The sequence below is a fragment of the Podarcis melisellensis genome, assembly GCF_964234715.1.
Source record: "Podarcis melisellensis genome assembly, chromosome: 2".
Taxonomy (NCBI): Eukaryota; Metazoa; Chordata; class Lepidosauria; order Squamata; family Lacertidae; genus Podarcis; species Podarcis melisellensis.
Window position 1 is genome coordinate 79,291,923 of NC_138529.1, and position 24,392 is coordinate 79,316,314.

General features: G+C 42.8%; 2 protein-coding genes across 3 annotated transcripts in view; both read right to left on the minus strand.

Annotated features, from left to right (window-relative positions):
- TKT (transketolase) overlaps positions 1–294 on the minus strand; it is a 35,532-nt gene extending 35,238 nt beyond the window's left edge. Inside the window, exon 1 of the mRNA XM_081898327.1 lies at positions 85–294. Coding sequence (XP_081754453.1) covers positions 85–191 — 107 coding nt within the window. The 5' untranslated portion in view covers positions 192–294. The remainder of the gene's footprint in view (positions 1–84) is intronic.
- A 3,996-nt stretch (positions 295–4,290) lies between these two features.
- The window catches only part of DCP1A (decapping mRNA 1A), a 35,816-nt gene continuing 15,714 nt past the window's right edge, over positions 4,291–24,392 (minus strand). The window contains exons 5-10 of one of the 2 annotated variants that reach the window (XM_081898339.1): positions 21,667–21,790; positions 17,961–18,071; positions 14,530–15,279; positions 13,492–13,548; positions 12,460–12,678; positions 4,291–8,938 (exon numbers count right to left, since the gene is read on the minus strand). In XM_081898339.1, the coding sequence (XP_081754465.1) occupies positions 8,858–8,938; positions 12,460–12,678; positions 13,492–13,548; positions 14,530–15,279; positions 17,961–18,071; positions 21,667–21,790 (1,342 nt within the window). In that variant the 3' untranslated portion in view covers positions 4,291–8,857. Of the gene's footprint in view, positions 8,939–12,459; positions 12,679–13,482; positions 13,549–14,529; positions 15,280–17,960; positions 18,072–21,666; positions 21,791–24,392 lie in introns of both variants that reach the window. The other variant, XM_081898338.1, reaches the window with a different exon arrangement.

Below are 24,392 nucleotides of genomic sequence, written 5' to 3' on the forward strand. Positions count from 1 at the left end.
CTGGCCGGCAGGCGTGTGAGCCCCGGCACTTCTGCCTGAGTCGAGCCCGGCTCCCTCCCTCCCTCCCTCTCCCCCTTGGCTCACCCGGAGCCAGCCGCGGTGGTGGCCTTGATGGAGTTGATGCGCAGCCGATTGGCCGTGTCCTTCAGGGCCTGCAGCGTCTGCTGGTCGGGCTTGTGATAATCCTCCATGGCGAAGCAGGAACGTGGCCGGCGGCGGGCTCGGGTTGCAGGCGGCGGCGGCGGCAGGAGCTGGAGCGTGTGGCGCTGGACAGGCCCGGGCTCGGCGACTGAGGCAGGAGAGGCGGAGCTGCTCGGCCGGGCGAGGAGGGGCCAGGCGCCGGGGCCACCTCTGCCAGCGGCGCGCGGGCGGAGTCCTGCCTGCCTGCCTGCCTGGGCGAAAAGCCCCCGCCTCCCCAGCAGCGCGCTGCCTGCGGTCTGAGCTCTCCCGCCCGCCTGCGAAGGTCAGCCGCTCCCCTCCTGAGGAAGAGAGGCGCGGCTGAGGCGCAGAAAACAGCCGCGTCCTCTTCCCTCTCGCTCCGCGCGTAACGGGAGCAGGGCGCGGCTCAGCGCCATTTGCGCAGCGGCGAAGGGAAGGGGAAAAGCCCAGGGTGCAACTCAGCCCGCGTAGGGCGCAGGGCTTCCTTTCTAACTGGCCCTCCAGGTGCTGTTGGACTCCGGCTCCCATCACCCTCAGCCAGCACGGCCAATGGTGAGGGATGCTGGGAATTGGAGTCCAAGAACACCTGGCGGCCCCGCAGGTTTCCCCCAGCCCCGCCTTGTAATGGCATTCTGTGCTTGCGGTGTTTCTTGGCTTTAAAGCGGAGCAAACTAGTCGGTTTGGGGGGGGGGGACGCTCAAAAATTGAGAGACACTGTGCTATTTTTCTTGAAAAAGAGGCGCTGGAAGTCACCAGGAACGCCTCCCAAGTTCTCTTAGAATGGCAATGAGATCCACTTTTCCGAGTGAAAAGGCGCTGGGAAGAATGTTCTGCACCTCCTCCACTGAAGACTTTAGGTGTAAAATGAACCATATTTCTTAAATACATTAGCCTCCACTGTGCCTCAGTTTTCCCAATGGAAACACTGGGTGAGCCCCTGGAAACCCCTGGAATCCTGCTTGGGGGTTCCAAAGTTGGGAGAAGTCGCTGAGAATGCCCATTCTTGTGTCCCTACCAAGCGTGCCTGTGAGGGTGGCAGGACTGAGAAAAGGGCCTCCTCTGAAGATCTCAGAACATAGAAGGAATATGGTGGGGGGGGGGAAGGGCGGGGCTTAAAAAAAAAGAAAAAAGAAAAAGAAAAAAAAATAGAAGGAATATGGTCTTTCAGATAGCTTGGAGCCACAGAGCATTATAACTAGCACTTTGACTTATGCCCTGAAACAGTCCAGTGGAGCTGTTAATGCTCCCTATAACCAGACCCGGTCAACAATCTGGCTGCAGGTCTTTGGACCAGTTGAAGTTTCTGAGCACTTTTCAAAGGCAGCCCCATGTAGAGCATGTTATAGTGATCCAAATGGGATGTAGCTAAGCTGCGTGTGTCACACTGGCCAAATACATCTCAAGGAACGAATGCAGCTGGTGCACTAGCCTTAACTGTGCAAATGCACTCCTAGCCACCGTAGAGACATGGGCATCCATGCTCAGGGCTGAGTCCAGGAGCATTACGTAGGGATTGTTCCGGGACCCCGTGCACATAAGTGGAATCGCATAAAGTGGAGAGCACCCTCTATATGCCTATTTCCCCCTGCTCTTCAGTTCTATCTCACGCTCTCTCTCCACTCCAGACCAAATTAAGAGTTTGGAGTTGAAGCTCTGGGGCTGCCTGGAGGCCCCGTGGAAAAGCGGCAGCTGCTGCTGCTGTGCTACCCCGTGCATCAGCTGTTCGGTGGAGATCCTGAGCGGCTTAAACAAAGCCACACTAAGCCACTTTGGGACTTCTTCTGCCCTCACTGACATCCTCTTTAGGCTCCAGAGATGGTATAGTTCCATTTACTTACCATATTGGCCTGAATATAACCCTCTTTCCCCCCAAATTCTGACCATGAAAAGTTAAAGTGTGGCTTATATCCGTGACCTTATGGTATGCAGCCAGGAGCGTGGGGCAAACAGCACCAGGAGCGTGGCAAAACAGCGCCCGCCCCGTGCGTAGTCCCCCGTCCTCTCCCCCAAGGTCAGGAAGGGAGAGAGTGAGGAAGGGGAAGGGCCACCGGCAACACAACATGGCTCCCACCCCCCCCCAGCATGCACCCAGGAGCAGCGAGGAATGGAGCAGCTTATGTTCGGGTATTTTTCCTCCCCCCCCTCCAATTTTAAAGGTGTGGCTTTATATTCAGGCCAATATGCTATTTCTCAGCACTGTGCATATGTGCGGTCATGTACAAGTATAACACATGTAAGTAGGGGGATGCTTGTATTCAGGTTACATTTTCATCATTTGGATCCCTTCCAATCGGGATTCAGGCCTCATCATGGGACTGAAACTGCCTTGGTCGCGCTGGTTGATGATCTCCGGCGAGCTAGGGACAAAGGTGAGAGTTGTTTCCTAGTTCTGCTGGATCTCTCAGCGGCCTTTGATACAATCGACCATAACATCCTTCTGGACCGTCTAGGGGGGCTGGGAGCTGGGGGCACTGTTATACAGTGGTTTCGCTCCTTCCTCCTGGGCCGTGTTCAGAAAGTGGTGGTGGGGGATGAGTGTTCAGACCCCTGGGCCCTCACTTGTGGGGTGCCTCAGGGTTCCGTCCTCTCCCCCATGCTTTTTAACATCTATATGAAGCCACTGGGAGAGATCATCAGGGGGTTTGGACTGGGTGTCCATCAATATGCAGATGATACCCAGCTCTACCTCTCTTTCAAATCAGAACCAGTGAAGGCGGTGAAGGTCCTGTGTGAGTGCCTGGAGGCGGTTGGAGGATGGATGGCGGCTAATGGATTGAGGTTGAATCCTGACAAGACAGAAGTACTGTTTTTGGGGGACAGGGGGCGGGCTGGTGTGGGGGACTCCCTGGTCCTGAATGGGGTAACTGTGCCCCTGAAGGACCAGGTGTGCAGCCTGGGAGTCATTTTGGACTCACAGCTGTCCATGGAGGCGCAGGTCAATTCTGTATCCAGGGCAGCTGTCTACCAACTCCACCTGGTACGCAGGCTGAGACCCTACCTGCCCGCGGACTGTCTCGCCAGAGTGGTGCATGCTCTAGTTATCTCCCGCTTGGACTACTGCAATGCGCTCTACGTGGGGCTACCTTTGAAGGTGACTCGGAAACTACAACTAATCCAGAATGCGGCAGCTAGACTGGTGACTGGGGGCAGCCGCCGAGACCACATAACACCGGTCTTGAAAGACCTACATTGGCTCCCAGTACGTTTCCGAGCACAATTCAAAGTGCTGGTGTTGACCTTTAAAGCCCTAAACGGCCTCGGCCCAGTATACCTGAAGGAGCGTCTCCACCCCCATCGTTCTGCCCGGACGCTGAGGTCCAGCGCCGAGGGCCTTCTGGCGGTTCCCTCATTACGAGAAGCAAAGCTACAGGGAACCAGGCAGAGGGCCTTCTCGGTAGTGGCACCCGCCTTGTGGAACGCCCTCCAATCAGATGTCAAAGTGATAAATAACTACCTTACATTCAGAAGACATCTTAAGGCAGCCCTGTTCAGGGAAGTTTTTAATCTGTGATATTTTAGTGTATTTCTGGTTTTTATGGAAGCCGCCCAGAGTGGCTGGGGAAACCCAGCCAGATGGGCGGGGTACAAATAATAAATTATTATTATTATTATTATTATTATCAACTTGAATGAAACAGTTAATTTCAGAAGACATCCTGGCTTTTTAAAGATGCTGAGCCTGTCAGGTGAATGTCTTACACCATCTCCAATGATGTGTTCTCCTTAGCTTCTTCCCCCAATTTCATAATTGTATATTCCCTGGGTAAGTGTGGCATCAGATGTTCGTATAGCATATGTTAAAGGTTTATATTAAAGTGTTAAAGCAAACGAAAAGGAACACAGATGCAAGAATCTAGGGTTGCATTCAATGTTAGTCCACATACAGTACCTCCCCATTGAAGTTAATGGGCACGACTAACTCAGATCCATTAATTTAAATGGGTCTACTCAATGTTAGTTGGCTACAATCCCAAGAGTCACATTTTTGTGTTAAAGTACAGATACGTCTGGTTTTTGAAGACGGTACCCAATTATCAAACCTTCATAAAAGCTTTCAACAGCTCTCCTAAGCTGGACTCCCTTTTCAAAAGGTGAACTGCCACCAAGAAGATATCAGGACAGACCAGAACATTTGTCTTTGAAGTTTTATTACAAAAATATATCTGCAAACATACAAAATTTTCAATGAAAAATGCTTATTCTTAAACATTTATGCAATAACTTAATATTTGCCAGTATAATAAGATGGCACAAATTACATACCCATATACTGAAATGTTAATGAAGCATTATGGTGACAGTTTTAAAAGTTGCTCAAATGCTAGTGGGCACAATCCAGGCCACCACAGGTGCAGCGCCAATATGTAGAGGATTCCAACAAGTTCAATATATATCAGCTCCCAATACCCCCACCTATATATGTGCGTAGAAGGATGAATAACTTCAACCAAGCAGTCAAGGACTACGAATATGAATGAGACGCGCGTACAAAAGTTCCATTCCTCTTCCTATCGGTCTCTTGTACTTCCTATGTGCCCACAAAAAATGGGGGAAACAGGGCTCTATTGATCCTCTGGGAATCATTCAGGTGTGAATGCTGTGCCTGTGGAACAGGACCATGCCCTTTGTTTTCCTAAAGTAATCACTTAAAATCCAAAAGATCGGAAGCACCTCAAACTCTTGATATGCATGCGAGTGCAAATTAAAGCGCTAAACCCAAACACTGAGTGTAGTGTGCATTTTTAACAGAGAATCACCATGTGCCCACAATGTTAAATTGGTACAAAAACAAACCACAGGGGGAATATTATTGCAAATGTTTCCCACTTAAAGTGAAGATATTGCACCTTTAACATGTTCACGAAAGATGTCCAAAACTGAGGTGAAATATATATTGCACACATTCCTCTTTTTAAAGATATGCTTAAGAAGCAACTCATGTAAGCCAACAAGAGGTGGCTGGGTTTTTGTGTCAGACCACTCCACATTAAATATATTTCCTGGATAGTTCCACACTAATTATACCCGTGCCTAAACATGGCGTTGGTGGAATGTCCTAAATTCAAGCAAAAGAGAACTACGGGGGGTGGGGTGGGGAGATACCATTTAGTATGCCTGAAACATGATTATACTCTCTGGCTTAGATCCAAAGTTCCAGGGAGTGAAATGTCACTCTCAGAAGATGGAAACTCTTCCTTTCTACCAAAACTACTCTGGAGGGCTGAGGAACCTTCCAGAAAACTGAAGCGGCATGGGGGGAGGCAAGGAGGAAGTGGGGATCTGCAAGATCACCTTCCCCCTTTCCTTCAGCAACATTTGTCTCTTCCACAGAATGAGCTTTTCTGTTCATAGAAGAAATGTTGAATCCAACCCCATGTCAGAATAAGACATGCTTTTACTTGTCATACTGTCATATTGTGCCTTAGCTCTTAGCAGACTGTTTACATTTTGCTGGGTGTGTCACAAATATAGAATTGCTAGGCACATTTTTAACAAAACATTGTTAATGCAACAGAACAAAACAGCACTGAGTTCTTATTGAGTAAGCTGCTTGTTTTAAAGTCACTTTTGGATGGACAAATATTAAGCAATTTTTAATAAAATGCTGCATATAGGCAACGAAAAAAATACATGCTTAAGATACTGAATATTGATTTTAGGACAGTCTAAAATCATACATTTGCTTGTGGGAAATAATACCTTGCTAAAATATAAGCTTGAAAAGAATGGCCCAAGTCGGTTAGCTATGTACTTGTTACTGTTACATGCAGGTAAGAATAAAATGTTTCATTATAGCTCTAAACTTCTACAAGAGATTAAAAGACCAAATCGCACTGAGAACAGAACTATTGTAATCATTCAACTTAAGGAACTTAATTCCATTAATTTCAATAGGTTTACTCTGAGTATGATTACTGTTGGATATGATCGTATGTAATCAGGCTAAAGCTGTCCAGTGATTTCTGCATTTTGTAAGCATCTGTGATTTTTACCTTGCAGCAGAGTTTTGTTTTTCAAAGCAATTCTTAAAATGTTTGGTTTTGTTTCGTTTGTTAACTTCTCACGCTGCAATAAGCAATAAAAGCAGAATGCTGCTTTGCATTGCCTAGCTTGCCTGTGACCTCCCAGCTTCAGCCTGCTACATACACAAATGTTAACGACGTGTGTAAGATCCTAGGTTAATGCAAATCTACTGACAAAAAAAAATATTCAACTTTCTTCTAGCTAAGGGAATTCTCTTGGAAGCAGAGAACTATTTATTGATGCTGCACATACTTCTATCAGTTGAGAACTCTGACCTGCCAAGCTACCAGATGAGGTTTCTAGGGAATTATAATGCAAAATAGTAAACAGGAGGACGAAGTGTACTGGGACAAATACAGTGATGCTGTCTGAAGCAAAACTCTTTCTCACTAACCCCTTGAAGTCACAAAACCGTAATGGTACATTCAATATAAGGGAACCCTTTATAGCAGGGGTAGCCAACGTGTCCCCCAGATGTTGGATTACTATTCCCCTCAGCCCTACCCAGTATGGTCAGTGGTCAGGGAGTTGCAGCTCAACATCTGGAGAGAACCACACTGGCTACTTCTGTTTCATTTCCGCAGATATTTGGATACAATGCTTACTTTGACCATTGTGACTAAGTTCAGCTCAATATCGTTATTCCTCCAATATTATGCTTATGGCTAAGAAGGTTTTCTTCTTTCCATACACAATAATTAAGGACTGTTCTTGAGTCTTTATTATCTACAAGCACAGCATTATATAAATTTGGTTCAGGGGGTATGGTTAATACAGCCACTTAAAATAAACTGAAGAGTACTGCAGTGGCTTGATTTCTGCCCCGCCCCCCGGAAAAAGCTTCATACAGAATAATTCTGTTTAAATAAGCAAGCATGTTTTTCTTGGTGCACATACATGGGTGTGCTATCAAAGGTCCAGCATTTAAGTAGAGCTCTCATGTTTCCTTAAAAAAAAAAAAAAAGGTCTAGAAAGCCTGAAAAGGAGCATTTGAGTTTTACCATTAAAGCCAAAACATTAGTCAAATATGCATATCACTACTAACATATTTCCCTGAATTCTGCACATATATCTGATATAAAATACTATGTTTGCAACTAGAAACACTGAGTTCAAAGGCCGAAGAGGTTCTCTCAAAAGGCAGATTTTGCTAAACATAAAAACACCTACTTAAAATCACTCAAAATGAAGTACATATTTTGATTTTTTAAAAATCCAACACGCTATATATCAAAACACTGATTTGTGGTGGAATCATAATTAAAGCTTGGTAGATGAATTACAGATAGTATCTGCACCTTGAAGGAATCATCCTTACATTTAAATTTTAAGAGCAACAGGTACATTCTAATTCAGGACCTTTTCCATTGCAAACTCTACCAAAAGAAGGGGGCCTTTATAAGATCCTGGCTGTGCTTTTTATGAAGCCCTACTCATTTCAATGGCTTGCACAGGAAACTGATTGTAACACATGGATCCTCCATTCCAGCAATGCTTTGACAAATAAGCAGTGTGTGTTGATCGGTTAAAAGGATTACAAAATTACCTTTCACAATATAAAACAAAGACCTTCTACTAAAAAACAAAAACCACCCCATCCTTTAATATTAGTATTGCTTGAACATATTGAGATTTATGTTACACTAGAGTATTGCTAGGTACTATCACATGCCATAATGAAATAAATACAAGTCAAGGACAGACCGATAGCAGCATATAAAACAACAAGGAGATCAGAGCAACTTCCTTTGGGAAGAAGTTTGATCTTTACAGTGGTAATGAAATCTTAACCTTCTATGAGAACTCACAAAAACCTGCAAATGGAGGGGAAATATGGGGAGAAGAGCAGACTGCATTTGTTGTTTATGTGCCCATTTTTAAACACCAAAAACGAAATTATACACACTTCTCTGGGTTTCTTCCCATCTGTGCTACAGGCAAACCTCCAAAATTTGCATTAAGCCTGGAAAGGACAATAAGGGGACCACAATGATGTTCCATCCATTTCTGTTTAAAAATTATTTGCTTGAAAATAGTATCATTAACAAAATATAAGAACACTGCAAGTAATGTTAAAGGGGTATTTCATAATCCACCTTCATTTTGCCTTAGTAAAACTTAGGGATGCATAAGCCAGCGCTGCATATTAAGGGATGGTCAATACCATGCTGAGTCCATCCAGCTCTAAGGCTAAAAACCCCCCAGCATTTTTACAGTGCTTTCCACTGTTTCCTTCCAAACCCTAAAATTACATTCTGCATTCCATCCATGGCTCTTTAAATCAGAAGTTAGCTTCACAACTTGTTATCTTTACTCAACTGCCAAAGATGGCTTAGGCCACATTCACCCTAATTATTTAGATGTATGTACCAGATGAAGAAAAATCAAAACAGTTTTTCATATTACTCTAAACCCACTCAAAAATAATGTGCTGTTAAACATGAAGACCATTTTCCGCATACATAAATAAAAGCCTGCTGGTGATTGGTCACAGTGAAACCTAGATCACTTCTGAGAACATTAGTTATGCATTTTTAAGGGACAAGGTCTCCTTACTTTAACAAAACTTAAAACTTCAACTAAAAACAACCTTTAAAAATATTAACAGTTTCACAGAAGAGGCATAATTGTTTCTGAAACAATTAGGTGGTAAGTTGAACTGTATTTACTTCAGTTATAGTTTGATGCTGTCCGTATTCTTGGTCAAGACTTGTAAATAAACTTCATGAAGCGTACTAAGAAAATTCGCATCGTTCTGAAGGAAAGAGAGGGGGAAACCATAATTAAACCAACGACAGAAATAATTCATTACTTTTTCCTACCCAATTCATTATTCTACACCTATTAACAAAACCTGTAAGTTTAGGAGTTGGGTAGGAGGCATGAAGGAGGAAGTTTAATAAAGCTATACAGTGGTACCTCGGGTTAAGAACTTTGCTTCAGGATGAGAACAGAAATCATGCTCCGGCGGTGCGGCGGCCCCATTAGCTAAAGTGGTGCTTCAGGTTAAGAACAGTTTCAGGTTAAGAATAGACCTCCGGAACAAATTAAGTACTTAACCCAAGGTACCACTGTACTATCAATGATATATAGTTCAGAAATATCACTGAGCATATACAGTGGTATCTCTGTCCTGACCTTATGGGATAAATGTAACTGCCCAATTCAGTGCTCAAGGCTATTCCAGTGTAACTTGGTAACACTATCAAAATTCATTTGGGCTGTTTAGATTGTTTTCAACCTGAGGAAGCAGTATGGATTTAAAAATGAATTCTTTCTACATTAAAGCCGAATCAATCTTATTTACAAGGGTACACTACTTGAAACCTTTTAGAAGGGTGCTTGCAAAGCAACTAAGATAAGAAAAGGTAAAGTGAATGCAGAAGTACAGAGAAACAAAGAGAAGTGATGAAAACTAGTGACAGGGGAGTATTATGAACTAAAAAATCCATGTTAAGTCTCAAAGTGAAAGCTAATGAGGGAAACCTGCATAAGTGAATGCAACTGTACAAGAAGAATCTGAATTAGTACAGCAAGCACACTCTTAAAGACAAGAAGGCTCATTTGTTTTGGATGATAACTAAGAACCAGACAGGAATGAAATAAAAAGTCAGCATCTGCATATGTAGGATTTTACCTGTCTTGAGGTTTGGATCACTATACATTTCCATTTAGTCTCTTTCTGCATTTTGGGTATAGCCTGGGGTGAGTTAGGCAGGGCATTTTCACTATCTGACCTCCATGGACCAGCTGAGCTGGTATCATCATCATCATTGCCCATGCCTCTACAAATCTACCTATACGCATGGCCTGGGACTTTCAGTGTTCCCATCAGGTGAATTTGCATCTCAAACTAAACATCATCAACAACAAACATCCTGCCAGTTATTCATATTTCTGGTTCTTCATTGAAAAAAGATACCTTTGTGTACTAGGTGGGCAATTCTAAGCCAATAAATTCATAAAAATTAGCCAAACATAAAAGATGTGACCATTTGGTATTTTATGGCCTTATACTAATGAGAATGTGAACCTAAAGTGCCATTTAGAAGGGTGAGGGCCTTCTTGTAATGCCCCAATAGAGGAATCACCTCCCAGAAAAGGCTCGCCTCTCACCTATTTTAATATCTTTCCATAGTAAAAAAAAATCCTCTCTTATTCTCTTAAGAATCAGCTATATTAATAATAATAATAATAATAATAATAATAATAATAATAATAATAATAATAATTTATTTATACCCCGCCCATCTGGCTGGGCCTCCCCAGCCACTCTAGGCGGCTTCCATAAAAACCAAAAATACAGTATTAATTCATTTATATCTACATTTAATGGTAACTTGGAACGTGGTTTTAGTGAGGATGTGTAGTGGCTCTCCATTACTGTTTTATTACTTGACTTTTAGCCTCTGCTCCAGCTGTTTTGTTTTACAGGGGTTCTGTGCTGTCATTTGACTGGTGTTTTATTTGAACTGGTGTTTTAAATTGTTTTATTCATTCATCACTTAAAGAACTCTAGTTATAATAAATGTAACAATCAGATGAGCTATGCATTTTGGATCTACACATAGCTTATGGAACATTGTAGCACTATTTTTTAATACTCCTCCACTGAAGGGAAGCAGAGTTTAATAATAGTATTATCAACCAGGTCGGACATACACAAAGCAGAGAGCTGACTAAAGGTCAGAAACAGCATTTGTGAAGGTTTAAGACAACACAAAGCACATTCTCAAGATCACTGAAAGTGCGGCATGATTTTAATTACAAAGTAAAATTGCTGACAGTTGACCTCTGTTCAAAGGGGCTCTTCTCCCCTCCATTCACAGTCAGCAAGTCTCTTTGTTTCACTTGCGGTTCTGACAGGGGAAAAGAAACAGCAGGTTGTGCAGAAAAAAAACTACAAAGAAACAAAACAGAGGCCACAAAGCTGATTATGTGACCCGAGTACAGGCCCATTTTATTCCTAACAATTCTATTACCAAAACACTAATTTCTGTGTCCTGTTATTTTTAGATCTGTACTCTGTATGCAAGACTTACTGATATCAGTATAGAAAGAACTAGAGAGCCCTGATGTAGCACAAAGGTTTGTGACCCTGGTGATGACAAAAAGGGCAAAACAATCCTCTTAATGTAAGCCTGTCCTAGGTGCAAGATCTCTCTTTGTGATTCACTGGATTTATTGGCACATTTGCAAAGCAGCCTTGCAGCTGAAGCCAATACGTAACTAAAGAAACAATTTTTCAAGTCAGCCAGTGTGCTTTTGCTGACTAAATACGAGCGTCAATGAATTATCAAATATTTCATAACAGAATAAACTGAGAATGGCCAAGCCACTTGGAACTTCTAATGAACAAACCCCTGTGGTAAAGCAGGTTGATTTGTGATCTCCAACTACACCTTTGTGACCTATTTTGCTAAAGGTTTTCATGTATAAAGTCAAACATCTTCCATCTTTATTCTTCCCATCCTTCTGAACTTACAGATTAGATTCACTCAAAAGAAGTGAACTAAGGGAAGGTTGAGCAGTTCTTTAAAATGCAGACAGCACGTATTTCTTCCTCTGATTGTGAACAATTTGGACAGTTCAAAAATCAGAACCCTCTACGTGCCCAACACATTTCAGGTGCCATGGCCAGAGCAGACTTTTAAAACAAAATTTGCCACTTGGGAGGTCCTGATTATCCACTTTCCCCCTTCAGCTGTTATCATTTGGCTTAGAAATATGAACTCCAAATATTTCTGAATCAGTCCTGAAGTGCATACCTCTTGCCTCAAAATCCTTACATAGAGAGATACAGTCATACCTCCTTTTGCGTCCTGGATCTGTTCAACGAAAGAGACCCTCGACAAAGTGCCACTCTGCGCATGTGCAGAAGTGTGATTTAGTGCTTCTGCACGTGTGTGAGCAGCAAACCCGGAAGCAACCCGTTCTGGTACTTCTGGGTTTGCCATGGATGTTCGACGAAATGGACCCTAAACGGGGAGGACTCAGAACGAGTGTACTTGGAGAGTTGTCCTTGGTAGATGACACTTACGTTAGCATATTTAATAATAAATTGTGTCATTTAACTGAATTAACAATTCTCATGTTTTTAAGGTTATCAATATCATTACCGCTTAAAGTACTGCTAACAGTTCTCTAGTTGCTGCTTTTATTGCTAAATGATCTAATACACCTATCAGTGTTATTCCTCCTAACCTTCTTTATGGTACCCACTTATAATCAGCACTTTATTCTGAATCAAGAGTCCAAATGAGTCACTGACTGTACCTTTATTAGATATATTAAGGTTTCTTGAAGCTGAGATCTAGTAAGAACTGTCGGAGGTAATGTTGGAACATCTACTGCTCCAAGAGTGAGAGGAGAAGAGGAACCAACTTTGTTTTCGATGTCGGAGGACTTCATAGCTGACTGTTGGAACACACTAGGTGACAAGAGGACTGAAGGTGCCATTGTGGTTGTAGCTGCAGCAAACTGTGGGGAAGCAACCTGCAAAAACAAGAAATCAAATGAGATGGGGATGATTTCCCCCCTCATTTTTAAAGAACTATCTAAATATATTAAAGACTCTTCTGATATTACCTTTCTGGTACTGTTTGAAGTCCCAGTTAAAATAGCGGGAACCAGTGATGTAGCTCCTTGGCACACCAGCAAAAGAAGCGGCTGCTTCACTGGCTCTTATGTGACCTGGGCGCTTCCAACATTATACAAGCTGCAGGGACTTGCATGCAGAAATGAAGCAGCTTAAGTTGAAAGGGCCTCACAAAAGCTATGGATGCTAACAGTAACCAGTGTGACCAACCTGGATCACAACGCCGTTCAGGAAACAATTTATAAACCCAAATTTTTATTCTGGCATACTGATGTGGTAGCTCAAAGAGATCTCTGTAGCAATTTACAATAATATGGATAGCAGTACAATTGTTGATGCCTTCTTGGACTCTTTGTACCAGCATATAAACTCGATCTTACAAAGAAATGAGAGATTACTAAAATGTGCTCTGGAAAAATTGGGCACTTTTATAGAGAGCAGCCAATTGCATTATTGTTTTATGAGCTACAAGAGAAAGGATTGTTGACTAGGCATATTTCAATTCTTGCAAGACCTGGAGGTCTCCAGAAGGAGTATAGTAGTAAAGGAGAACTAGGTCATCCTAATTAATGGATAGGGATCAGGATTCAAGACACATTGGGTTGTCAGCCTGGATGGAACCAGGTTTTGTTGAGAATTGGCCTTTGCACAAATCCAGACAGGGAAAGACACTCTGGTGATGCAAGGATTTAAATACATACTTGGCTTGCCTTTGACAAAGCTTTGGGGTGTGAAAATGTTTCAAGCTCCTTGCTTTGCTGTGCAACCTACAATTTTAAAGAAAGAAATACGTAGTATCTGAACAATCCAGCATTCTTCTTACATTTCCCCCTTTAAAAAAATGCATACACATAGACATGCTATTGCTACATTTGTTAAATAAGATACCTAAGGTAACCTATTATAAGAGTTCAGAACCAAAATTGTCAGTTACATGCTGTACTACTCCTCACCGCATGGTTGCTTGGAAAGGTGAGACTTGGTCTTCCAGATTCAAGCACAGTTCTCTGACCATCTAGTCTCTACTGACATAATCAACAAATACTGTTTTGGCCGGATACAGAATTTCATCTGTATTGGACCAAAGTGTTCTGATCAATACATCACTTTTAAAGAAAAGCACTGAAAACCCAACCTTGTTAAAAAATAACTAACAGCCTAGCCAGAACAACGTTATAAAGCACCCCTTACAAGACTAGTATCCAATACAAACGTCCAATTCACCCATTGGCAAGAAAGAAATTGTGTTGGCACTTTCAGACTCAAATAACATTGGCTAATAACATGAGAACCGCTGCTAACAGCACTAACCTACCAATGTTTTTACAATCAACCTTATTGCTAAAGAAATCTACATATATTAATTTACTAGGAGCAGCACCCCCTGCTCATTTTGCTCGCCCAAGCCATGCACCTCTGTCCCCCCCCCCCTCACAGCTCCCCAAGGCATCTCCCCAGCAAGCCACAGAGGAACAGGCAGGACAAGCTGGGGCAGCTTCCCATCAGCTGTCCCGCTCTGCTGCCACTTCCCTCCGTGGCCTTCCATGCTGATGAGGCTGGAATAGCAAAAGCCATGAGAGGCGTGCAGTGGCAGCAGAGCAGGACAGCTGATGGGAAGCTGGTCTTCTGCAGCTCACCTGGGCTGCACTCCCTCCACCCACTTGCCTCCATACCTGGGCCTGCTTCTCCATTGTGAACAGCAGTGTGATAACATTCTAACCATTTTATTATACACTAGGAGAACTGACCTGAACAGGTGGAATTGCTTTACCAGTCAGGGCTTGTTTGGTGTGGGATTCTTTGAAACGATCTGGGGTCGCCAGCTGGCTAGCGGCAGAAGAAGAGTTAGACGCTACTGGTGCTTTATTTGCCGACTGCTGCATAACATCATGTTGTGGGGTCAACCTGAGTTTTTGAAGGAGATCCGTATTTGCAAGCGGCATGTTCGAAGCGCTTTCTGTACTGGTTGCAGCCAAAGATGTTAAGAATTGGTTCTGACTGGGAGTGATGTTCTGCGGACCGTGGTTCATATCAGACGGCTGCTGATTCACAAGCGGAGACATTTGCTTGGCAGCCTGCTGCATAACTTGCAGCATGTTATTGTTTGTGCTGCCGCTCTGAAGCATTTGCACACAGGGAGCTTCTGTGGCCAGAGTGGAATTAAGGTTAGGGCTTAGCTGTACGGCATAGTTTGAAGCTTTATTCACTTCAGGTTGTGGGGCAGAAGGTGAGGCAATCAGTAAGGGCGGCATACACTCCTGTGGCAATAAGGTACAAGAATTACTTTTGAAGCTGGAGCCGTCCAGTTTCCCCAGAGGCTGATGGATCACTGTCGACTGCTCAAATGAAAAAGGAAGGAGCAAATTGTGCTCTCTGCATGAGGAGTCAGGCTTCTTGGTTCTCTCTGGATTAGAGTAGGAAACTGTACTGTGTTCCTTTGGAAATGACGTTCCAAATAACTCTTCCACTGTTAGGTGTTTTGGTATGGATGAGCACGGCTAGAAATAGAGAGAAAAAGAACAACCAGAAGCTCAGCTTAAAAGTCTCCAGTAAATTAGTGGTAGTGTGTAGAATTTAAAAGAGAACAGCTTGCTAAGTTGTAAAGCCATGCAAAAAACACATTACGGGCCATAGGTTTTATCAACAATATTTTTATACTTATGTGGCACAATATGCTTGAATATCACGATGAAACAATATACGCTAACAACCAATTCTTGGAATCCCAATTGTAAGAGTTTGTTTTCCTACTGCTTTTCATTGTCTTTAAAATTGCAAAGCATTTTAATCTGCAAATACCTTTAAGGAGAGAATATTTATCAGGAGACTTAAAAAAATGATGGAGCCGTAAGCAGACTTGCCCCAAGAAGCTACTTATTTTCATACTCCTTCACCCATTCTGCACAGATATTGCCATCCTATCTCACGGCAGTCCAAATGATACTTCAAAGAATTATCAGTTTCGCCTCACAAATAAGTACTGGTAGTTCTTATTTGTAAACATTGCAAACTATAATAGATAAGTGCAAAAAAGGAGTTTAAAGTAGAAGTAAGCTCTGCACATGGGCATAGGAAGGAATGAGCTGCTAGAAGGCCAACAAAAGGGTATTGGGTTACTTTGCATGGCATGGTGTGTTACTGTACACAAGGCAGGGCTCCAGCATGGAGGAGAAATGGGGTTGTGTGTTATTACTGCAAGGATTTATTTGCTCCCTTTGCACAGAAGCAAATATTCATGGTGAGAAAATTAGCTCCCTGCCACTTTCAGAACTGATAACTCATTTATATCATAATTTTTTGGGAAGCCGTTTCATAATACAATATAATAGAAGACAAACGAATCTAAATGAAAAGAAAAAGAAATAGCAACGTCCTCTCTCAAATAGATCTTAGCCCTTGTCTCACAGAGAATGGGGTTGACCCTTCCAGTTATCTCCTGAGAGATTCCCTTTCTTTTCTTCCCTGCCTCTCACACAGGGTCCTTCACCAGCCACCCATTACCTTCCATGTTTGTATAATCCCAATAATGGCCCAGAATAGAAGACACCAAAAAGGAAGGGAGGGAGGGAGAGAAGAGAATAATAAACGGAAAAAAGGTGGTGGAGAAAGAGAAATAAAAAGGATGGGAAAAACTCCTGTGATCTAGAAGAGTAACATTTTAGAATCTTACAGTACTGGTTCACTTTAATCTTCAATTCCATACTAATAATTGGGACTATGCACCCCAAACCCCATTAAGAGCCAAAAAGGCAGATAAGACTACTTCTGATCAACTGCATCAATTTAAAAATCGAAACATCCAACATCCTCCTTGTAGATCTGTGAAAAACCCTCAGTGGCTTCAGTAAGACAAAATGGCCCTAAAACCCCATTTCTAGGAGGAGACTCTCCAAGATTAAATTGTGCACCACTCCTTTTCCTCCATTAGATGGCACTATTAGCAGGCACAAGACCTACAAGATCTGCTCATCTTATTTCTTGCAACCAATTTTCTGTATTAGTATACAGTATCTTTCTTGGCTATCTGTCTCACTTCTTAGCCAAAGCTCCTGTTTAGTTGACTAATAAGCCTTACGATGTCCGATGAGGGCCAAAAGCTGGCCTGGGTGGTCAGACTTCCCTACTGTTGCTGTCAAAGCAACCTACAGAAGGGGCAGAATCCAATGGGCGCTGCCCCATGTTTAGACATACAACAGAGTCATGAATGCTGCACTCACGGTTCTCACATTCTTCTTTCTAAGCTTAAAGCACCATGGAAAAGAAAAGTTCTAGTCTAGCCTGTTTCTCTTGTGTTAGGAACTCTTGTTGTTTTTAAAGCAGCAGGGGAAGCTTGAGATCACGCCACCTGAGGCGGCCCCAACAAATATAATATGTGATTATTCAGCAGGTGTACTTCAACACAGAGGTCATCTATACCTTTAAAATGAAGACCCAGGGGTTGTTTCCAATGCTGCCCCTTCTGTACACAAAAGGCTCTTTGATCCAGCAGAAGAGGGAGGGGGTTGGGGGTTTCTGTTTGTTTTGTTTTTGGCAAGTGATTTTCCATGTTGTTCTGGAGGGTCTCCAGAGGGAAGGGGGAAATCAGTGAAAATTATTTCCCACCCCCTTCTGTTTATAGAAGCCTCTGCTGGATCCAAACAGCTGCCTATGAACAGCACTGAATGCAATCTACACAACACCATGTTCTGGTTAGAAGGACCTATAAACTCATAATGGTTGTTTCTAACTGGTGGCTGTGCACTGCCGTTAAGCACTTCCGCTTGCACAAAACATGGCTCCCAATTTTACTGATCCCTCCTACCCAGGACAAGTCCCCTATGCCCCTCAAAAGAGGACCCTCTGAAACACTATGGGATATAGCACAGAGGGCATCAATTGTTGGGGGGAATTGGTGAAAATGGGGTGCCTTGGCTCTCAATACTACCATTGGATACAACCAGTGCTTTTTTCCTTTAAAAATGTTAAGGAGTACTCTCATTTTGACTCAAGAAAAACACCATTTTATAGTTAAAATTCGGAAGAATAAATATAGTAAATGGATAAAAGGGCAAAGATTCACAAAATGTTTAGCGGTATGCGCCCCCCCAGGAAAAAAGCACTGGATGCAGCCCCATGATCCATTTATTATAAAGGTAACAAAACAGTACAGTAGTGTCACAGTGCTTTAAAATGAACATACATGGTCTTGCATTTGTAACATTGATGATCCATGCTCTGAAATCTCTGTATTTTCCGTCTTTGTGGGATTTACACTTGGTTGTGTCCAACTAATGAGGTCACTCTTCTGATTCTAGAAAATAAAATGAATTATTGTTTTTAATTCCCACTCAGACGTGTTCATTTTCCGCACCCCTCTATAAACCTCCCAGGAAGATCTTTTCCTCGCCTGCTCTTTTTCTCTCTGAACTTTATGCTTTTCACAACATACTATCTATTCAATATTGTGGTTATCGCATTGCACAATCCTGTGATAGTTCTGCCAGTGTCATGCTAAAGGCACAACTTGATCAGAAGCTGATTAAACATCATGGCCAGCATCACCCAGCTTCAACTCAAACAGTTCTCCCAGCTGTTGTCAGCTAGACACGAATGCATGACTCAGGCCATTTGGGTCACCCAAATGAATGGAGAAGATACAGAATGTCTACGCAACAGAGTTTTTAAACATCTCTTACAGCTTTACAACCGGGTGCACGTCCTCTAAAAGGGTAGATGTGCTTACACTTGTGAAAATACACACCAAGGTGTACACAGAACAATTATAAAATTAGCTAGAACAGTCATGAGTCCAGCATGTTTCCAGGCATTAGGCAAATGTACTAACAGCACTAAAATAAAGTGATGATTCAGCTTCATGGTTCAAGAGACCTGCCAGTTTAAATCTTTTGAGTGTGCCATTTATGATGCAGTCAACAGAGCTGAAGTTGACAGTCTTTGCTGCTGTTGGAGAAAAAATTCAGTCGATATATTACCTTACGCAAAGTTTTTCCCCAAGTATAAGCTTCAAGCTTCATGAGCTGACCATCAACACAAGGAAGTTAAGCCGACTGTAGCAAGCTGCAAACATGGCCAGCAATGGAAACCTGCCACATCACTACAACTTTGCATAAATATGTGAAGATTTACTTTATCTTACAGATTTAAAATTCATAAAATAGATTGACAATACCCCGTCTGCCGTGTCTCTGCCTCCCCCCCCCCAATTTCCTGCACTTTTAGTGTGGCTAACATTTTGGTAAGGAATTTAAGCCCAATTTCATTGTTTATAAACGCGATCCCAAAGTATTGTTGCTTGTTTAAGGCCAGGTTACAAAAAGTGTTATAATCTTTCTGAAGAGGGAGGGGGAAAGTTAGCTATTTAAAAAAAAGAATCCACCCACTAACCAAACTCATTCATTTTCACATACGGACTGGATGCAGAGAGTACATGAAAGATTAAGCTGGTTTAGAATCCTGTATTAAATCAGGCAGTTACAAAGCTCTTTTCTCACTCCTGGCTACCCATTCTCATGCCGACTCTCTGCCCATCACATGTGGGCTGCACAGCAGGATTATTTTATGATCCATCTGGACTGTACTAGGCAGATTTTTCTATAAAATGCAAATTCATCTATAATTATTATAGACTCAAGATAATTGGCAAGGAATTAGTAAGAGGAATGACATAAAAACATACACATGCTTGAAAAAGCATGCAATTAAAAGAATCAGGAGCAATAATGTGTAAGACACATGACACAGCAACAGAAAGAACCCACAACTAAACAACACAAAACACTAATTCAATTTATACCAGGAGTTTATTTATAAAGCTTCCCTCTCATTTCTTTCATTAAACAGGTACTTTACAGATCTGCATATTTAGAAGCATCACCTCTGAAAACCAAATTGGATAGCTGTGGTTTAGGGCACATTTCAATAGCTGGAGGAGTTATGCAAAGTATGTGCAAGAATGTGGAGTCAGAGTCCCTGCCTCCTACAGATGGAAGAGGCAGCGTTATAATGAATTCAACCTGCCCTGGGTGTACAGAATGGTGTATACATTTAATCAAGTGATTCAATTCAGGCTGTCCAAGCTATTCATATTAGACCCCAAGAGAAAAGAGGGCATGCAGATTTAGACAGAAAGTTAGCTTACAATGACATTTACAAGACAGACAAGTAGACATATTTTCCAGAATGGTTCACATGATTAAGATTGCCAAATTATTTCTGGGCTTCTCCTTTGTCTTTAACAGCATGGAAAGCAGAAAATTAGGAGGTGAAGGTTTTCTTTATTCCATTATGTTGATACAGTAATAACAATGTTAATGTCTCAATGTTGTTGAATTGTGTTGAGAAATCCCATGAACAGCGTTGTGGCCACAAAACATTCCACACATGAAGAGGGGGAGGCGGGAGTATTTTCAATGACCTCTCCTTCCTCCCGTCACTCCCTGAAAAGTGTACTCTAGCACTAGGGGACCCTTCAGAAAAGTGTGGCAGGTGGTGAATAAGGCTTCATGGGAAAATTGCCATAAGTCATCTTCTCATCCATGAATGGGAACTCCTGGTGGATCCAAGCCTCTTTCAAAAAATGGAAGGAGATACTCTGGACCCAACTCATTGAAACTGCTCCTTTTCTTAATTTATTCTACTCCACCACCTTAAAAAAATCAATGAGTACTTGCTAATTCTCTCGTCTCTTATTACCTCTAGTCCTACCCTATTCATTTAACATCTCTCCTTGAGTAGGGAGGGAACAAGATGGGTGGGGACTGGAAGTAGATAAGACGTACACGGTGCACACATTCTGAAGGACTGGGCACCCCACCACAGGCGAGTTGGAGGGATGGTGGGGAGACTGCCATAGTTAATAGAACCTAGGCAGTAATGGATGTGTGGTTGCAATGCAATTAAGAAGGCACAGGGTGAGCTAGACAACTCTACATTATATAGATAGATTACTACCGAAGGTGAAGTTTGGGAAGGCATTAAACTTAGAACGAAGAAATTTAAACTGATCAGATGTAAAATACTAAGGCAAAACCATATTTGCATGTTTAACTCACATAACTATGCCCCTTCTCCCAAATAAAATAGAAGCTTGAGGAAAAAATCTTTCTCTCTCTCTCATTGTTTCTCCTTATAAGTTTTCAGTCAATACTGTCAGAGCCAAGACAGATTATGTCACCATTATTTTATAAACCATGACAGGCTACTGTTTTCGTTTTTAAAAGGTACAGCAACTTATTCTAGCTTGGATAAACACCAATGTGTCTAAAATTGGTATTCCAGGATAGATGAAAGCCCTTAGCCATTTGCTTCATGATTCAACATGCCCTGAGGCATTGTAATATTGCCATGCACTGCCTATGATGATTCACTGCTCACTCTTTCTCCTTCAGCAAGTTTGGGTAAGGAGAAAGAAAACAGACTGTATTATAGTACTGAAAACTGTAAGGAAAGTTTCTAGAGTGTGAAGTTGTGCTAGGGGGATACTAAAATACAGGCAACTTTGTTGTTGCCCAGTTTTCCAGGACTTTTAGAAATATAATCAAGTTTGCACAGAAGGAACATGAACCTTGAGTAAAAGTATGCAATACCTCCATTGACATTTATCTCAGCTTCCAGAAAAGCAGCCATTTGAGACTGAAATTAAATTTCAAAAGCCTAATTATTTACAGTGACACACAAAAATTACATCAATGGAAATCCAGAAAAACAAGGCAGGACAGCCCCATTTTGCCAGTGCTTACTATTAGAAAAAGAAAAGAGAATGAATGAATGGAAATCCTTGAGGGATAATCATCCAACAGCAAAGGTACACCAAGTTTATTTTGGCTCCCACTAAAATATGTAATGCAAGCCTGACCTCTGATTTCTAATACAGATACTTCCCTTACCTGTTCATATTCAACCTTAGCTTTGCTAAGCATCTCTAGGATATCGGTGCATCCATTAATCCTGCTGACACTTCTTCTGTCCTGGAACAGCAGCTGGGACCTCTGAGCTTCTTCTTGCACTACTCTATGATAGAGGAGGGGGAAAACAGCATATGATTAGATTTTATTAAAAATGTACAGCAAAACACACCATTCACTATAGAAGCAGTTTGTTTCATATTTTGAACTGGATACATGCTGCATGAATTCTGTGCACATCTTAACCCCAACAGAGCTATACGCTCTAAACCTGAATTTTAGAATTTCAATTCATTGCTGGTTTCTACTTCCCAAAACTGGCAGGGTTTTGTACAGTGGTTATGTATAGCATTTAGATAACCTAACAGTAAAGCCATGTAAATGGGAGCAAGTAATACAGTGGTGCCCCGCAAGACGAACGCCTCGCAAGACGAAAAACCCGCTAGATGAAAGGGTTTTCCGTTTTGGAGGCGCTTCGCAAAACGAATTTCCCTATGGGCTTGCTTCGCAAGAAGAAAGCCCATAGGGAAATCTCCAGGGACCTCTTTTAAATGCTAGCGGTGGGGAGCAAAGCCTTTCCCCCCCCTCCGGCCTTCAGAAGAGGTCCAGGAAGGCCGGCGGGGGGCGAAAGGCTTTGCTCCCCACCGCCAGCATTTTAAAAGCAGTCCGGGATAGCAGGGAAGCGCTTCTCACTATCCCGGAGGGCTTTTGAAGGCAGGCGGGGGGGGAGCAAAGACTTTTGCCCCCCGCCCACCTTCAGAAGAGGTCCTGGACCTCTTCTGAAGGCTGGCGGGGGGCAAAAGTCTTTGCTCCCCCCTGCCTGCCTTCCCGGGAGAGCAGAGAAACGCTTCGCTGCCGCCCGCCAGCATTCTAAAATCGCCCCGGGACAGCGGAGAAGTCTCCGCTGTCCTGGGGGCTTTTAAAATGCTGGGGGACGGCAGCGAAGCATTCGCTGCCGCCCGCCAGCATTTTAAGATCGCCCCGGGACAGCGGAGAAGTCTCCGCTGTCCCGGGAAGGCAGGCGGGGGGAAGCAAAGACTTTCGCCCCCGCCAGCCTTCAGAAGAGGTCGGGGGACAGACTGTCCCCGGACCTGGTCTGAAGGCGGTTTCTATAGGAACGCATTAATTGATTTTTAATGCATTCCTATGGGAAACCGTGCTTCGCAAGACGAAAAACTCGCAAGACGAAAAGACTTGCGGAACGAATTAATTTCGTCTTGCGAGGCACCACTGTACTGTAAACCAACACCTATGATTCCACTGATTATGACCAAGTTAGGCCATTTTCAAGGTAGTAGAAGGAGTAAATGTACTTTCTAAAAAAAAAGCAGATCACTTACACAAACAGAAAGCTTTCGCGCACTTGAAGGAATTTTGAATTTGGGCTACTTGTAAATGTGCTCAGTCACCAAGACTCCCCAGTTCACTTTTCATGTGAACATTTCCCACTTTTGTAGACACGTACAATATATACAGTGCAAAATACAGAAGCAGCCCATCAAAAAAAACAACACCAGGAGATTCCTCTATAAAATCCTTTATTAGCCACTACTCCAAAAATGTTTTATTGCCAAACAATAGAGCCCAGTTTATAATGACATTTTTTGGCACAAATTATCACAGGAAGCTCTAAGTGCATTATGGGAATAGCCTGATTCTCATCAGCTGGATGGCGTGTTTGTGTGCAAAATTCTGTATAAGAAAGAATAAGATTAGAGGGAAAGAAATACAAATGATATAGTCTAGTCACTGAGAGGTATGTCTGATCCCTTCATGGCCTATTTTTAAGTGCACACTTACAGACTATTTTATTTCAACTTGCATTTTTAGTCAGAGCCTTTTAAAGGTTTGTTTTGCTTCTGTTTTGCAATATACTGTGCAAGTGGATTATATTGTCATATTTATATTGTTTTAAATGTAACTTTCAGTCTACATATGCATAGAAAGATGGGATATCAATTTTGTGTGTGTGGTTTTTTTTAAAAGGAGACTATTATTTTACCATAACCTCTCTCACTGGTCCAGAGCAGGAACATTGCTAGAAATTTAAAGGATCAGGGCACAAGCCCATGACCCAAATATGCATTACATAGGAGCCATCTCCAGGGGGCGGTGGGCTCCCACAGTAACGACTTGTGGAGGCTGAGCCACCTCAAAGTCAATGAGAAAAGCCAGCAGGCAGCAGTGGTGCTGCCTCGGAGGGAGAGAAGCAGTTCAGCTCCGTCCTTGCAGTCAGGGAGCGAGGCATCCTTTTCCAGGGCATGGGGCTCGGACGTGGAGGCAGAGTATCTCTGCCTCCGAGTCTGAGCCTCTCCCCACAGAAAACAGTGCACCGCTAGCTGCAGAGAGGAGGAATAAGAGAAGCCACCGCCACCGCAACATGGACATGTGATGTCACACACACATGCCTGCATGTAGTGTGTGTGACGCCGCACGCCCGTGTTGCAGCGGCAGGCACCCTCAATCCCAAGGACGAGATGACACCCCTGATGCATAATATTTGGAGTTGCTAATTTACAAACGTAGATGCCTCTCAGAAGTTGAGCCCAAAACTGCACTATACATTTAATATAGTATCATACCACATAGCCATGGCTTCCCCCCAAAGGATCCTGGGAACCATAGCAGTGTAGCAATCACTCCCACTTTCCAGGGAACTTTGGGAATTGTAGCTGAGTAATGGAAAATAGAGGTCTTCTAACAAATCT